At 39.9% G+C, this 17,039-nt stretch overlaps 1 protein-coding gene across 17 annotated transcripts in view; it reads right to left on the bottom strand.

The window, feature by feature from the left end:
- FOXP1 (forkhead box P1) overlaps positions 1-17,039 on the bottom strand; it is a 528,267-nt gene that overhangs the window by 50,928 nt on the left and 460,300 nt on the right. For all 17 annotated transcript variants that reach the window (XM_013052518.2, XM_013052512.2, XM_013052546.2 and 14 more), the window contains one exon: positions 7,372-7,476. In XM_013052518.2, the coding sequence (XP_012907972.1) occupies positions 7,372-7,476 (105 nt within the window). The remainder of the gene's footprint in view (positions 1-7,371; positions 7,477-17,039) is intronic.

Here is a 17,039-nt window from a genome sequence, read left to right as displayed (position 1 = left end):
ATACACACACTCAGTTATATGCAGAATTAACTGCAGGATAGACATTAAAGAACTTGTCTAAAGCTTCCAAAGTCTAAAAGGAAAGATTAAATTTCATTTGCATTTCTGACTAAAGTCTGTTTGCTGGAAAAAGATGGGTTCAAAGGCTATTTGCTTCTTTCTTTTTTTGAGCAAAGTGGTGGCAAGGGGCCTGTTTTGTTTGATAAATTTGTCTAAACTTTTCTATCCAGTATTCTATAGATCACTAGAGGGCACTGTGGTATTTAGGCCACTCTGACCTCTTAGAGTACTTGGAAAGGTCCTGAACTCCCAAACAAGTCGGAAAGGTGAAAGGGCAGACTTTTTAAGGGGGAGGGGATGAGTTCTGGTAGCAACCACTTCTTAATTTTTCTAAAGCAAGGCAAAAATGCACGATCAGGGTAAAAGTCAAATTCATCCAAAACCCCTGAACTCACCTTGTGATACTCAAACACTTGTCACTTGGGTGGGGGCGGGGGGGTTCTGCAGGGGACCAGTGTCCTCTCCATATTCTGGAGATTTCAATGGTGGGGCTGGGCTTAGATTTGCAGACACCCACGTTCGAGCCTGCTCCTCCCTCTACATGTGCTCAAGCCTCCTGGCGTGAACTGGAGGCAATTTCACTGCAGAACTTTCAGGCGTGCAAACCGAGAGCCACAAATGGTTTGAAACAATTTATGATATCCGGCCTCCTTGACATGTATTAGCATATACCTGGTTTCTTTAACATACACTTTGTTTTTCCAAAACCACAAACATGGTTGCTGCAACTTCATGTGGAAGTGCTTAAGGGGCGGAAAGTTAACACCTTTGTGATCCTTGCAGCCTCTCCGTGGTTGTTAAACAAAGGCCTCTTTGTGGAGGCTTTCTCGAGATGTTTTCTTAACATGTTCCAAGTAGTTTTAGGCCGGGAACTAAAGTAAACAAGATGTTACCATGATAAAAACACTTGTGAAAACATTACAGAGTGCACTTAGTAGTTTCTTTCACATAAAACTCTTCACAGTTTTGAGAAGTAAAATTCACAGAAAAAAAAATTTTTTTTTTTTTTTTAAAGCAAACGGCCGATGAAATGTCCTCAACTGTCTGCAGTTGTCGACCTTTTATGAAAGGGTCAAAGTTCCGGCCCTGGGCATTTTCCTTCACCTTTACTTCTCCTGGCCTATTAGAGCACATAGAACATTTCTTTTGCTTTAATAAATAATATACATCTGTCCAACGTGCAAAGGAATGGTTTGCTGTATGTGGTGCTCTTCTCCAAGACAAACAGCTCCAAAATAAAAACAAAACAGAAACAAGAATTCCTTTCAAATGGATACCAAGCAAGGATGTGCATTTCGCTCTTCCGAGATGTGACACAAATGACCATCTAGAAGAAAAACTCGGGGAAAGAGAGAGATTCTTCCCCAGCACGTGAGACTACCTGGTATTTGTGAAACTATGGGTCTGGGTCTGATTTTACATTCGAAGTTAGAAACAGGGAAATGCGGTCATGATTCAACCTTCAAATCTGCTCCTCCACTCTCTCAGCAAGCTGTGTGAGCCCTTTTTGAAAAGAAAAGGGGGAAGAATTATAAATCCGTGTTTTCCCCGGGGAATGGCTGTGTCTTCAACCGGGTTTGAAAAGAAACCACCCGATCCAAGTGTGGAGAGAATGGAGGAACACAGGGAGCTCCACCTATCTGGATCGGATTGGGCTTGTTTTTGTGTTGCCGTTATCGGAGGACTCCAAGCAAGGCAGGGCTGGAGGAGTTCATTAAAATTAGCATGGGCACCTGCTGGTATCCGTTAGCGGTAACAAATCCAACAGTCACATGATAACTCATGGCTGAGGGGTTAAAAAAAAAATCAACACAAAAACTGCAACTTGTTTTGAGAAGAAACAGGGAAATAAATGAGTACAATAGACTGGGTATCTGCTGATTCTGATAAAGCCTGCCTCTGTTGGCTGTGGGGGAAAGACAACAGGATGGTTATTTGTACAGTATTTATCTTTGAAATCAAGGGCCCTGTGGTATACCTCATCTTGGGAACAAACACTGCAGAATGATCACAGAAAAGTGTCAAATCTCTGGTTTTGATTTACCAACAGTTATGATATTTTGCTCTCAGGAGGGAAAAAAGAATATGTCTCATTTTTAGACCCATGAGTCTCCCCTCCCTTCCCGTAACCTCTCTCTCTGTGAACACTGGCATTATACTGTCAGATGGGATTTTTATCCTGAATAACTGATCTTGGCTACTCTGAAAAGTTACATCTCACGAGCCTGAGCAGAAGAAGGTCAGGGAACAGTTACAGAGCAAAGTCACTTTGCCCTTTCATACTGAGCCCTAAAAACCAGGTGGAAAAACCCAAGCCCATCTAAGTATAAAAACTGTGGCTGGTGAATGAAGTAACAGGGCAAGGCATACGTGGATGTTTCCCCAAAATATGAATAAACCTAAGGGTTCTGTAAACCTAGACTGGAATAACCCAGAACAGCAATGGCCACAGAAATGCAGAAAGATTTACCAGCTATGAAGGCTATGATACCAAAAACCTTTACCCTAGGTCAGAGGTTAGCAATCTAAACGCCCATTCCTTACATCTGGTCCTATGGCTGCTTTTATGCCTACAATGGCAGAGGTGAGGAGCTGTGAAACTCAGCATACTTACTGTCTGATCCCTTACAGAAAAAGCCTGCTATTCTGTACCCCTGCCCTCCCCCAATCACATTTGACTATGTGGGACTTTCAACAAGAACTTTATGGTTAAAAAATATTAAAGATCAGTCTCTCGTGACAGATTAATGCTCTGCAGTGTCATGATACAGTCCCTAGAATGGTCAGAAATATTTGGATTTCTATTTTTTTATTTTTAAAGATTTTATTTATTTGTTTGACAGAGCGAGAGATCACAAGTAGGTGGAGTGGTACGGGGACGGGGAGCGGGGTGCGGAAGACACAGGGAGGCAGGCTCCCCGCTGAGCAGAGACCCTCACGCAGGGCTCGATCCCAGAATCCTGAGATCGCAACCTGAGCCAAAGACAGACGCTTAACAACCCGAGCCACCAAGGCGCCCCTAGATACATTTGGATTTCTAAAATTATTCCTCCTTTAAAAATATACTTAAAAATATACTTAAATAAAATTATACCTCCTTTAAAAATATACTTAAGTGAATAAATAAGAAAAGAAGTACTAATATATTTTTAAAGAGTGCCTGGTCAGGCACTTTACATGATGTGTCTCTTAATTCCAACAAACCTGAGAGGTGGGATACTAAGATTATTGTCCCAAATTATGTGGGTGGATACTGGTGCTCAGAGATGCTGTGTAACTAGTTCACTGAACACACTAATACAGAGTGGCTTCACCACCCAATCTGCCTTTGCTTCAAAGCTTTTTCTACACCTACTGCCGTAAGTTGAAAGGATGCAGTTAATAAACTGCACTGCTTCTAAACCAGGCGGTATTGCATAGCAGTTAAGAACAAGCACTACAAAGGCAGACAGCTTGGGTTTGGATCCTGACTCCACCTCTCATTAGCTGTGTGACGCTGGGGAAAATCACTTCACCCCTCTGTGTCAGTTTCCTTATCTGTAGGTTGAGAGTAAAACCTTAATTATCAGGGTGGCGTAAGGATTAAATGAGTTATACAGTTGACCCCTTGAAAAAGGTGGGAGTTAGGAACACTGATGCCCTCAGTGAGCAAAAATCTGTGTAATTCTGACTCCCCCCAAAACTTTACTAGTATCCTACTGTTCACAGGAGGCCTAACCAACAGCATAAAAAGTCAATTAACACATATTTATATATATTATATGTATTATATAGTGTCTTCCAATAAAGTAAGCTACAACAGAAAATACTAAGAAAATCATAAGGAAAGGAAATATATTTATAAAACTACCGTATTTATTGGCGGGAAAAATTTGCATGTAAGTGGATCTCCGCAACAAATCCATGTTGTGCAGGGGTCCACAGCATATGGGAAGTACTTGGAACTGTCCCTGTTGTACAGATGTTTAATTATAAACACTTACTAGGGGAGTATAGAATCAGGGGACCAGGAGATAGGTTGAGAAAAAAACAAAACAAAACTAGAAAGCCACAACTAAGTCAAGGTCTGAGCAATGCTACATTTTGTTATTGAGAGTGCCTTGGAGAAGCCAAATGCTGCTGGTTATCAACCTGCCGAAACCATGAGAAAACACCTCTAGAGAGGGATAATGGAAAAGAAGAGTGAACCCAAGAAAGATGTGCTTCCAGGATCTACACTCTTGCACAGGTGGAGAAGAAATGCTTAAAACATCACTTCCCAGTAACAGTGACTCCACGGGAACGTGAATCAGAGGCCACGTGGTTTCTGTCTGACCCACACGAAATACAGTAGCTCTTCCAGAACAGTTCAATGGAAAGCAAAGTTGGTGTCACTAAAGCCAGGGTGATTACGCTTTAGACAGCACACAGATGGGGGAGAAGTGAGTCTGCGAGAAGACGAACTTATTTTCCACTACATTAAGCAAGACACGGAAACCTGAAGACAACTCTGAATTTCCAAGAACTAAAACCATGCTCGAGAGGAATATGCGGCCAACTGATGTGGAATGAGGGAAAGCAGTAAGAGAACAGTGAGTTCTAGAGTTTTTTGTTTGTTTGTTTGTTTTCCTCTTCAGCATTTAAGCTCCCTTTGCTGGTTTATATACTCCTTTCTCGCACTCAGGGACCAAGTCGCTCCTCCCTTGCCCCCACGTGGTTCATGGGGGTGAACGCTTCCCTGTCTGCTCTGGAGGTGTGCATCTGATGGGAGCCTGGCTACATCACTGTGATGGGCTCGAAGCTGGAACACGTGACTCAATCTGGGTCAGTGAGAGTCTGCTCAGGACTGCTGCTGGAACTGCAGAGAAAAGAGATGCGCTCTGAGACGAATAAACTTCATGGCATGGCATCGTCCTCCTTAGCTCTACTTGGAACGAGCCTAAGAACGAAGGCAGCACAGACGAAAACTGAGCTAACAGACACAGAACCAATTCTCCGGTAACACCGCTGAAGGATCTGAATACAGCCATGGACGTCCCAGTAATGAGTCCATTATCATTAGGGAATGATAATTCCCTAATTATTTTAGGGGAAATTCCCCCCCGATTTTTTTGAGTGGGGGGAAAGGATGAGGGGTTAAGCCAATTTAAGTCAGGCTTCTGTAGCATGCGAACATAAGTCTTCTAACAAATACAAGTCCACAACTAAACCCAGGAAATCAACAAGCAACAGGTGCAGGTTCGCAGTGGGCATTCCAATTCCACTGAGCAAATACGAACTGAAAACATGTCATTTCATGTGCAAAACCATAATAAATAATTGAGAGGTGGTTTCCTATAAAGAGCCAGGCTCTTCTACTATCCTTAAAAGGGTTTAAAAAAAAAAAAAGGAATTACTCTAGGTCCCAATTCTGATGATCTTTAGATTCTCTTCTTTAGCATGAGGTGTGGTTTGAAAGTTTACTATCTTGTGGTGGAGGCACAGAAGAAAAAAAAATTATATATGTAATATTACATGTAATAAATATATATTAGATAATAAAATTATATATAAAACACATATGATTATATATATCTATCTCTTTCTATTTATAGATATCACCTAATTGTCAGTTTACATAATAAATGGACTTTTGATTTGAGGATGAGGGTGGAAATACTTTGGTAATAAACAACATTTTTAAAATGGATCGTATTGAAAAACTGCCCCTTTTTTTGTGACTCAGAAATGGATACACTGAGAATATTCATAGCAATTGTATATTTCTAGAGACTTTATGAAAATAAATCTTATTTACAGATGGTTATCAGCCATTCTACAGATGAGCGAAATTAGCACCAATGCATTTCTCAGGGCTAGCACTGGTGCAGAAGGTGAAGTCAGAATTTGAAAGTGGCTTCTGCTGAGGTCTTTTTCTTTCATTATCTAAATACAATTAGGTAATAACAAAACAATGATTTATAATGAGTGATTTATGAGAGAACACAGCACAATAACAGTAACTTGAGTCATAAGAACTGTGAAGGGCTTTTGCTTACTGATCTTGATTGTTGATATTTAAAACAAATTTCAGGCATCTCTTTTTAAAAAAATTTTTTAAGTACTTAAGTTTCTAATGACCCCCTATACACACACGCTTTTCAAGTAAAATGTTATAGCTGGGAAGCTCTGAAATAGATTCACAGGCTTCCTTAATTAAAAAATGATATTCACCAAAGCCCCCTTCAGATAACACTGGATGTACTTTCAATGGCAGGTTTACTATATTTGTATCCAGGTCCATAAAGTATAATATAGAGATTGCTTTAATAATATAAAGACTGCACAAAACCAGAAAACTGCACATAAATCTGCCTGCTTCTAGTTTTAGAGGCTTGAATAAGACAGAAAAGACAGAAGGAAAGATCCCCAAATACCAAATTTGTAAGCTATCATGAAGCCAGATATAGAGGACTGATACGTGTGCATATACTGGATTATGGCATGATAGGTAAATATGCTGAACACAATGTATTATTATATTTGGTCTGTCAGTGATTCAGTGATACTATCAATAAATCTATGAGGATGTCCATAACACAGGGCAGTTTAGTCTACATTTTATTAAAGGACAAGGTCACTGTAGGGAAGGGAAATAGTAAGATGTAGTGCAGAAGCCTTTCATTTCAATTAGGAGAAGATTCATGTATCATTTATTTCCAGAGACACTTTAACAGTGTTACAGATTCAAATGGAGTAACTCAAGTTTTCAGTCATACTGTAACTGGAGAAATTTAAGTTACTGCATTCTCACCATAAGGACGTGAATCTGAACTAAAGGGAACACCAAAATGGAAAGTTAAGAAGCAAGGGGGTAGCATTTCCTCAGCACCTATTTCTTAAGTGTATAAAGTCATTTGCAGAAAAACAAAGAGGACCAATCACCAAGCTAAAACTAGCCAGTCACTGATAGCAGTTCTAAAAAATGAGAGTTAGTAAGTCAGTGATTCAGTATGCAGATACATGAATAAAAGTGAAAAATAAATTATTGCTAATTTAATACTGGGAGAATTTTTATTTAATCACTGTCATTCTGAGAAAACGGGTAAACACAGACTCTCACGAAGAGCCATCAAAACTGTCCTTGGTTATACCTCCTTTGCCCTTTATAATCAACCCTCCACAGATTTTGTAACTGCTCCTATGACAATGTGCTAGACCTTATGATTTAGAGTCCATTCTCAAAATGGTGGTATGAAACCCTCCATCAAAAAGGCATTTTATGAGGAAAAGCATGAACAGTGGGAGGTGATGGCTATGTAAAAGAAAAAAGCAATATAAAATCATTCTTACTTTAGAAATGATTGGAAATCTTCGCACACTGCTTCACAGCCTGGCCACTTGCATACACCATGTCCATAGAGAGGATGGCTATGGGGGTGCTCCTCATGGGACAAACTGAAAAAAAAAACACACACACACACACACAAAAGGACAAGAGAATGAATATGTTGCCAAGAACCATCCCATCAGACTTAAAAGGCAAGAGGAACCCACATGGCTGAAAGTGGACATGGAGGAATTGAGGGTTTCTTTTTCCCCATGAATTTACTAATTAATTCTGAATTGTTCTTTGAAAGCAAGAGTTAAATTCCAAGATGTGAATAGTCCAATGTTAGAAATGTAACCACTGTATATGAAAAGTGTTTGACAGGCTTTTGTTAGAGGCAAAGCTCTCTACTCAGACTGTGAAGGATTCTTTAAAAAGCTAGAATTTATCATTTAATCTACATAATGAAAATGATAAAAATCTGTACTTGATTTTGAGATTCTCTTGCTGTTTTCTACCCAGAGTATTATACGTTTTCTTCCTCCTTTCCACCAGAAAACTGCTTTCACATAATTGTATGATCTTTTCATAAATTAATTTTATCTAGCAAAGAATAGAGCAATTAAATAATTTAGAATAAAATAATTTAGAAAAACAAATATATCCAAGCAAATGATTAGCTTTAAAAAGACACTAATAACAGCAAAAAGATTATATCCCTAAAATTACAGACACCAAGAGTGAGAAAAAACTTAGCATGAACACGAGGGGTTAATCCTCCAGTGGGGTTCCAATCAATACATAATGATTTGACCACAAGGATCCAAGTCATGGGATGCTTTGATCCACGCCATATGGTGCTGGGGGAAGTATATCTGTTGTACTCGCTGAGGAACCATATTCTCAAATATTTTCTCTATTAGATTTCTGCATCCAGACTTCTTTCAGACAAATTATTTTTATACTCATTTCCATAACCTTAGATTCCATCAAATAGAAGTGTAAAACGAACACAGAGAGTTCTGTTTCGTACTCAAGCACATTCCCTTCAAGGAAAGGGCTGTCTTGCAACTTACTCCACTGCCTCTCCATGACTTTGAACTTCAATCATGACCACACACACACACACACACACACACACACGCAGGGCTTCTATTTTATATTACCACCAGGATGTGCATTCATCTATCATCTATCGATTCACACTCACAGAGCAGACATACACAAATGCCACTTGTCCCTGACTTATAACATAATGAATCCACGGTGGGCATATTATGAACAGTTAAACTAAGGAGCAGTAGGAGTAAACACACGTGCGCACAGAACTACACCTTATCAGGGATCAATAGGTCTCTCTGGCTTTTAAATAATTATGCTGGAAATTTAATATCACTTGAAAATAATGACAAGCTTCTCTGCCTTAAAATAGAAAATACATCTGGGAACCAGAAAAAAATTACAGAAGTCTAACTCATAAAGGTGTCCCTCATGAGAGAAAAGACTAAGACTAGTGAATGAAGGTGGCTCTGTAGTGGAACTTACAAAGCCCAATGACAAAAGGATGTTCTCTAAGCAGTGAAGACAGAGGAAGTCCATTGGACCAAAAGAATTACTGCCAACCCAAGTTCATCTTTGGATTTTTAAAAAAATTTTGTGTTTATTTATTTGACAGAGATCACAAGTAGGCAGAGAGGCAGGCAGAGGAGAGAGAGAGGAGGAAGCAGGCTCTCCGCTGAGCGGAGAGCCCAAGGCGGGGCTTGATCCCAGCACCCTAGGATCATGACCAGAGTCAAAGGCAGAGGCTTTAACCCACTGAGCTACCCACTCACCCCTATCTTTGGATTTTTTTAAAGACTACAATCAATTACATAAGATGATGGACACTAGCGAAACTCTTTTGATTCATGGTTATGACACAAGTACATCAAGTCAATCACGTCATTATGCTGCACAACTTACACATACCGTATGTCTCAGTAACACTGGAATAAACAGATATGGTACCAAAGCAGAATTTCAAAAATTATGGGCAATATCTGAAATCAGAGAATCCTTCTAATGACTCGAATTCTCAGCTATTCTATGGGAAGGAAATCATTTAAAAACTATTCCTACCAATAGCTTAGAAAAAAGGGAAAAAAAACACCCTAAAACATTATTTTCTTTACCAACTCATTTATATATATATATATATATATAAATATACAATACCCACTTTTGACAAATTAAGGTGTGAAGATTTATATCATCCTTTTATATTTAACATAATTTTGTTATTAAATAATTTCTCGGGGCACCTGGGTGGCTCAGTGGGTTAAAGCCTCTGCCTTCAGCTCAGGTCATGATCCCAGTGTTCTGGGATCAAGCCCCGCATCTGGGCGTCTGCTTAGCAGAGAGTCTGTTTCCCTTCCTCTCTCTGCCTGCCTCTCTGCCTACTGTGATCTCTATCAAATAAATAATCTTTAAAAAATAAATAAATACATAATTTCTCATGCTACCAACTGTCTTCAAAACTATTTACTGAAGCTAGCAGCCCACGATAAACTATCATGGCCCTAGTTACATACCAAAATTTGTCTAACTACCCATTTTGGACACTGAGAGTCCCTTCATGTTTCATATGTTTATGAATAACATTAAAAATAAAATTTTACCAGGTGAAGCTTTCCAGCATATAACTGATTTTTACAAGACACATTCAGAGAAATAGGATGGATCTGTAGATGAGTACTACTTTTTAAAATTCACTATGACTATTCTCTCAAGTAGCTCTCGAGAGATGCTCCGTGCCCGGTACATTCTTAAACATTATATATACTTTGTGTGATCCCTTAAGTTGGAAACCAAATGCCTCAACTAGTTAGGATACAATATTAATATCACTAGTTAAAAACTGCAAATGGTTATTCTAATTGTATTTTTTTGTTGGTGGTGGTGGTGTTGTCAACTGCAGAGTGTTCTGAAAAGTATGAAAGAAAACAGTATGTGTTCACTAGAGGGATTTAAGACTCAACATAAAATATACATGATTTAACATGGACTCTGCCATCCCTTTCCCCACCCCCCGCCCCCAATCTCTCTGCTTTTTGGTTAACTTATTTGTGAAGGCCCTGTGGCTTGACTAAAAACCATTCTGCTCTAAAAAAAAATTTTTTTTTTTTTTGGATCAACTTGGTACAGACTTATTTCCAAGAACAGAGGACAGTTCACTAAGGCCTTAGAAAGGCAACTGAAAGCTAAAGAAACAAAGTCCTCCCACACACATACATCCCATACTCAGCAGACCACCTGAAAGCTTAAGTGTACATTAAAACAGTATTTATGGGCGCCTGGGTGGCTCAGTGGGTTAAGCCGCTGCCTTCGGCTCAGGTCATGATCTCAGGGTCCTGGGATCGAGTCCCGCATCGGGCTGTCTGCTCAGCAGGGAGCCTGCTTCCTCCTCTCTCTTTCTCTGCCTGCCTCTCTGCCTACTTGTGATCTCTCTCTCTGTCAAATAAATAAATAAATAAATCTTTAAAAAAAAAACAGTATTTATTATGAAATTAAGATATGCTCTTATTTTAGTAAGTTCACATAACTCTGAGCTGGCTACTGAAGAAAGTCCATTCCTCACACCACCCCACCCCCATCCTGCACCTAATAACCTCACCTTGGGTAACACTGTTAATGTCTGGTATGTTACAGTGCTACATTTTTCTTCTAATGTATTACTAGTTTACAAAAATGGAAACTATAGACACTACTGTTACTTGTTTTTCATGTTTAATATATAATAGAATACTTCAATTTCATTTATTTGGGGCATGTCACAGGTGCGTTTATTTAGGCCCTGAAGGAAAAGGCACTTCAAGTATACAGCGAGGGCGGGTCTGTGTTCCCACCTAAGAGCGCTTGGTGCAATTCACAGCCAGACTGGCATTCCACCCAAGGTGTATTCCAAGCAAAGCTGATTAATGATGACCACGAGCAGGTGTAGGACTCAAAGCTCTGAAATATTTGCTTTTTTTACCCACATTCCTAATTTTCTAGAAGATGAAGGCCATTCAACTCCATTCCTACCCAAATCTCCTGGTAAACTTAGGTGTGAGCAGGGCTTCACGGGGATCCAGACATTTTTAATAAGGCTAAATAAGCATTTTTAATAATGCTTCCCCCGAATTAACCCCAAATTATAAATCGTGTGTTATTTCACTGGCATGTTATTTCACAAATTGAGTTATGAAAGACTGTTGGTCATTCTCCAATCACTCAAAAAGGTGGAATAGGTTTTGCCTTTTAAGTGTTATTGAGAGATTCATACACCATACGATTCACTCTTTCACATGTATAAGTCCATGGTTTTGAACCATGGTTAGATCCAGACATTTTTAATAAGGCTCTAATGAATCTCAGAATGCAGGACCACTGGCTCTGGCCGCCCTGATCTGCATGGCTGGTGACTATAATTGGATACTTTTAAATACACTAAGTTGTCTGGGAAAAAGTGCTTGACTATGGAAGGAAAAGGAACAGGCTGGTGATGGTGCCCAGATACAGTATGTCTGGACAAACACAGAAGGAACCATAATAATTGTCAGGGGTGATGAAGAAACAACTTTCACCATATCACTTTAGATGTTTTTACGTTGTACATTGCAGAAATGCTTTGCTGTGCAGTTGTTATTTCTTTTCTTATATATGTACGAATATGAACACATACAGGCACACATGAAAAAATCAAGTGGTATGCAGGACTCCATACTGACACCGCCCCTGGCCCTGAAAGTGGCACAGCAGAGCCCATGGTGCGTGTGGCTGAGCCCTGCTTCTGGCCTTTTAGTCATGTTGTGTGGTATACCAGCTGTAGTTCTGAATGGGAGCGTTTCTGTGTCCTCGGAAAAGCGGAACAGACATTTGTACTCTGACTGCCTTTAGGGATGTGCCAAAAGGTAACAGAAGGGAAATTTATTCTTCTTATGTCAAAGTATACCAGCGTCCTATAAAGTTAATCTTCTCTGGTGTAACCAAGAGGAGAATAATCTTTGAAGAAGATGAAGTCAACAGACACCATGCTGTACCCCAAGACATTTCCTGCCAAGTTAAAGACAGTTTTCCTTTCTTCTGAAGGCACACTCTTAGCTTTTCCTGTGCCTGACCCAAGTTCTCACGGTTGTCTTTGGAGTCGCCCCCAAGATGTGTGTTTTCGCCTTTCTAAGAGTGCTGGTTTTTTCCTCTGGAAATTCCTGATTTTATCAGTAACAAAAGTCTCCATCTGTGTGCACCAGGTCTATAGCTACTTTCCCCCATGCTTCCCCCGAATTAATCCCAAATTGTAAATCGTGTGTTATTTCACTGGCATGTTATTTCACAAATTGAGTTATGAAAGACTGTTGGTCATTCTCCAATCACTCAAAAAGGTGGAATAGGTTTTGCCTTTTAAGTGTTATTGAGAGATTCATACACCATACGATTCACTCTTTCACATGTATAAGTCCATGGTTTTGAATATGTTTAAAGCTGTGTAACCACATCACATATAATTTTAGAACATTTCTATCACACCAAAAAGAAATCTCCTACCCATTTATGGTCACTCCCCGTCTCTTCCTAACCTTCAGCTCCTTCTAACCACTAGTCCTTCTTTCTGTTTCTAGACATATGCTTATTCTGGACATTTCATATAAATAGCATCATGCAAGATGTGTTTCTTTGTGTTAGCCTTTTTCCACTTAGAATAACGTTTTGGAGGTTCATCCTCACTGTAGGACGTATCAGTATGTCTTTTCTTTTTTTTTTTTTTACAGCTGAATAGTATTCCACTGGGTGTATAGGACCCCCCCCTTTTTAAAATCCATTCATTCACTGATGGACATCTGGGCTGTTTCTACATTCTGGCTACTGTGAACAGTGGTGGTACCAGAGTGCATGTCCATGTACATGATTAAATTGATGTTCTCAGTTCTTTAGAGTATATATCTAAGAGGAGAATTGGCAGGTCATGTGGTAAGTCTACAGTTAACATTTTGAGGAAATGTCAGAAGAGTTCTGAAAGAAGCTATACTACCTTTAATTCTGACCAGGATTGTTTGAGGGTTATGATTTCTCCACATACTTGATAGCACATGCTATATGTCTTTATTTTTGCCACCTTGGTAAATGAAACGTGGTGCCTTTTGTGTTTCTTATTTATAATTATTTAATGTTTAATGATGTTGAGCATCTTTTCATGTGCTTACCAACCCTGTATATATTTTCTTTAGAGATAGGACTATGCAAATTCTTTGTCCACTTTTTAAAAATTGGGCTATCTTTTTTACTGTTGAACAGCAAGTTTTAACTTATCCTGCATGTTAGTTTCTTATCAGATGTATGATCTACAAATATTTACTCCCATTTTTTAGATTGTCTTTTCAGTTTCTTGATGGTGTGCTCTGAAGCACAAGTCTCCAGTTTTGACAAAGTCCAATGTATCTATTTTTCCTGTGGTTCCATGCGATTCTGATGTCATATCACTGGCTACTCTAACATAATGAAAATTTATTTCTGTATTTTCTTCTGAGAGCTAGCTCTCACATTCATTTTGAGCTCATTTTTGTATACGGCGTGAGGAAGAGTTCCAAATTCATTATTTTGCATGTTGCACCAGCAGCATTTGACAAAAAGAGTATTCTGTTCTATCCTAAAGGAACTGTCTTGGTGCCTTTGCCAAAAATCAACTGAACAGCGCATCTGGGTGGCTCAGTTGGTTAAGCGACTGCCTTCAGTTCAGGTCATGATCCTGGAGTCTTGGGATCAAGTCCCACATCCGGTTCTCAGCTCCATGGGGGAGTCTGCTTCTCCATCTCACCCTCTTCCTTCCCATACTCTCTCTCAAATAAAATCTTTTTAAAAAATCAATAAACATCAATAAAAATCAATAAACAATGAACATAAATTGATTTTGGCTACATTTTGCATATGGATTCTGCACAGGACAAAAATGACACATCTTGTTAATGACGAGATGAATAAGCAGGAGGTGTTCAGTGATTACTGGTTAAAGGAATGAAGGAGGTCTATGCCTTTCAATAAGGATTAACGGTGTCCTTACCGCTGCTGTGAAGCAGGAAGCGGTTCCCTTCCAAACCATTCCCCTACAAATATACCAGAAAGCACAACTAATAGCTTTCCCGCCTAGATGCAGTTTTGTTTCTCTCTTGCCCATAGTTCACCCTCCTTTTCCCCCACCATTCGGCCTTTCATTCAACCAACCAACATAAACAATGCTAACCCTAAGACAGGCACCAAGAGACTGATGATGAAGACCAGTTCTCTGCCAAACTGCCTCAGTGCCTCCCTATGGCTCAAGTCTCTCCCCGCTGGTCTTTTTTCCAATTCTTTGGTTTCACGTCCATGTGCAAGTGATTCCTTATGTCCACCCCTTAACGCAGTCAGTCACATAATCTTCCCCTCTCAGATCCATCACAGCCCATGGTTTTGGCTGGGTGGCAAGGGACTGCTCACTCCTTGCCAAAGCCTGTGACAACCACAGACCTCAGGGTTCCAGAAAGGTGTTCTTTTGACAGTTTCAGGACCACCTACTAAAAAATGCTTTACACTAAACTGTGACCATAACTACGCAAGTATCAATGAAAGCCACTACTTTACAGCTTCTTCTTTTATACGTTTAATTCTTTAACGACAACTTACACAGAAAGGATGCCACTTTTTCCCCTTCTCTGGCATCGCTTTTTAGTTCTTAGCCTAGATTTCCCTGCCTTCTACTTTGCTACCACATCCTACTTTTGATGACCCTGTAAGTACCAGATCAGGGATCTCACAGGTTGAAAGAGAGGAGTATGAACTCGATTTCTAGTGATGAAGTGATAACAGAAGACATGGTGACTTCAGATGTTTTAAATGTTCAAACTAACAAACTAACGGATCTGTTTATGATATAAGCCATAAGTCCATTTCAGGGACACCAAACAAGGTAGGTTGCTTTGGGACTCTATCAGAGTGGACCTTACGATACAGAGCGATGCAGAGGAACAAGAGCAAAAGAGATGACGACTTCAATCTCTACCACAATGTTCCATTTTAGAGTTTATTCTTCTGACGTCTTTCCTACTATTAGAGATCTCCACAAAACCAGCGGGAAGTCAAAGTTTCTTGCAGAAACTAAAGTGACAGGTCAAGTTTCTTCCTGGGTTACCCTGCAGTATCGGGAGGAAAAGGTCTTATGCCTGCCTACCAGTGCACAAATGATATGTGGGAACACGGGAAACGAGGATGTGAGCACGGCATCCTCTCTCCCGAGAGCTCTGTAAAAATGACCTTTCCCCGCTGGCTTCTCATTTCCCATTGAAAGCTGGGAGACAGCTCAGGTGTCACATTTCTAGCAGACTGCCTTCATTTTGTTTTTCACTCATTACAGAAGTATGCCATCCTATGTGTTTATTCATCGGTTATCTGAACGTACGCTCGCTGTCAGTTCCATCACCTTCCACAAAGACAAGAGTGTCTGAGGAAAGCCTATGAGTCCACCCTGAAGTAAGTGAAGATGAAGTCTCCACCAACAGAACACACACACACACACACGGACACACAAACATGTGTGCACACATGCACACACACACACACACACACACACACATTCTCTCTTTCACTCTCTCATGTGGTGAATCCTTGACTTTCCTTCCCCAGAACGCTCATCATCTCAATTTTCTGCTGCTTTTCAAATCATGTTTAATTAGAGGATTTCACATTCCCTTGTGATATGATATTCATGAGTAAAACTTGCAATTGGAGTGACTGTGAATTAGTCTATTAAGAGCCAAATTTGTGCTTTTAAACAATGATAGAGATTATTGTTATTATCTGCTCTCAATATTGTGGCTTGGGATGTGAGGGTTACCTTAACTAACTTGAGATCTGAAATAAAAGCTTTTACAACTTAGGTCCAGGGGTTTTGGTTTTGGTTTTGTTCTCCCCCCTTGCACTGCAGAGTATCCTGTAAGAGATACAGGGTTCCCTCTCTGTAATGGCCCTCACAGCATGGCCCATGAGAGCAGTGTGTGGGGCGAGTGTGAGTGATATACAGATATCCTCACCCTTGTAGTTACAAATTCATGTTCATGTGTACTAGAAAAAAAATCTGACTAAGACATCAGATTCATGACTTCTCAGTGTTATATTTTCTTGCAATCTATTTAAGTCACTCACTTTTAATCAAAATATTCAGTAATAAGTAGTGAACAGGTACATGCAGGTGTGGCCAAAATGGGACATGGTGGGAGACTGATGCAAAGCCATTACTGTCCAGGCTTAAAAGATGGTATTTGTATACAAGGGTATGCAAACACAACTTTCCTCTCTCACTGCTCCTCTCAGAGTAACGCTTCCCAAATTTTATTCTGGATATGAATTGTCAGGAGATCTTTTTAACGTGCAGGTTCTACTTAGTTCTACTTAGTGCAGGTTGAGCTGCAAGACTGTGCTTGTCCGCAAAGCTCACGTGTGTTGCCCGTGGTGGTGGGTTACGGACCACAGCCTGAGTGCTGAGTGCCTTGAGAGTTTCCTGTTCTGTATCTGACCTAAAAATGTGCTTTATTAAAGGGACACTCAGGGGGTGCCCTACTCACTGTGGGTTGAATAACAAGATAGAAATGGATAAATATGGAGGGGGCGGCCCTGGGCAACCTCACCAAGTAATAGCTGCAAACTCATT

This window comes from Mustela putorius, unplaced genomic scaffold, assembly GCF_011764305.1.
Source record: "Mustela putorius furo isolate JIRA1106 unplaced genomic scaffold, ASM1176430v1.1 tig00000095_pilon_pilon_pilon, whole genome shotgun sequence".
NCBI lineage: Eukaryota > Metazoa > Chordata > Mammalia > Carnivora > Mustelidae > Mustela > Mustela putorius.
This window is presented reverse-complemented; position numbering and strand designations above follow the sequence as displayed.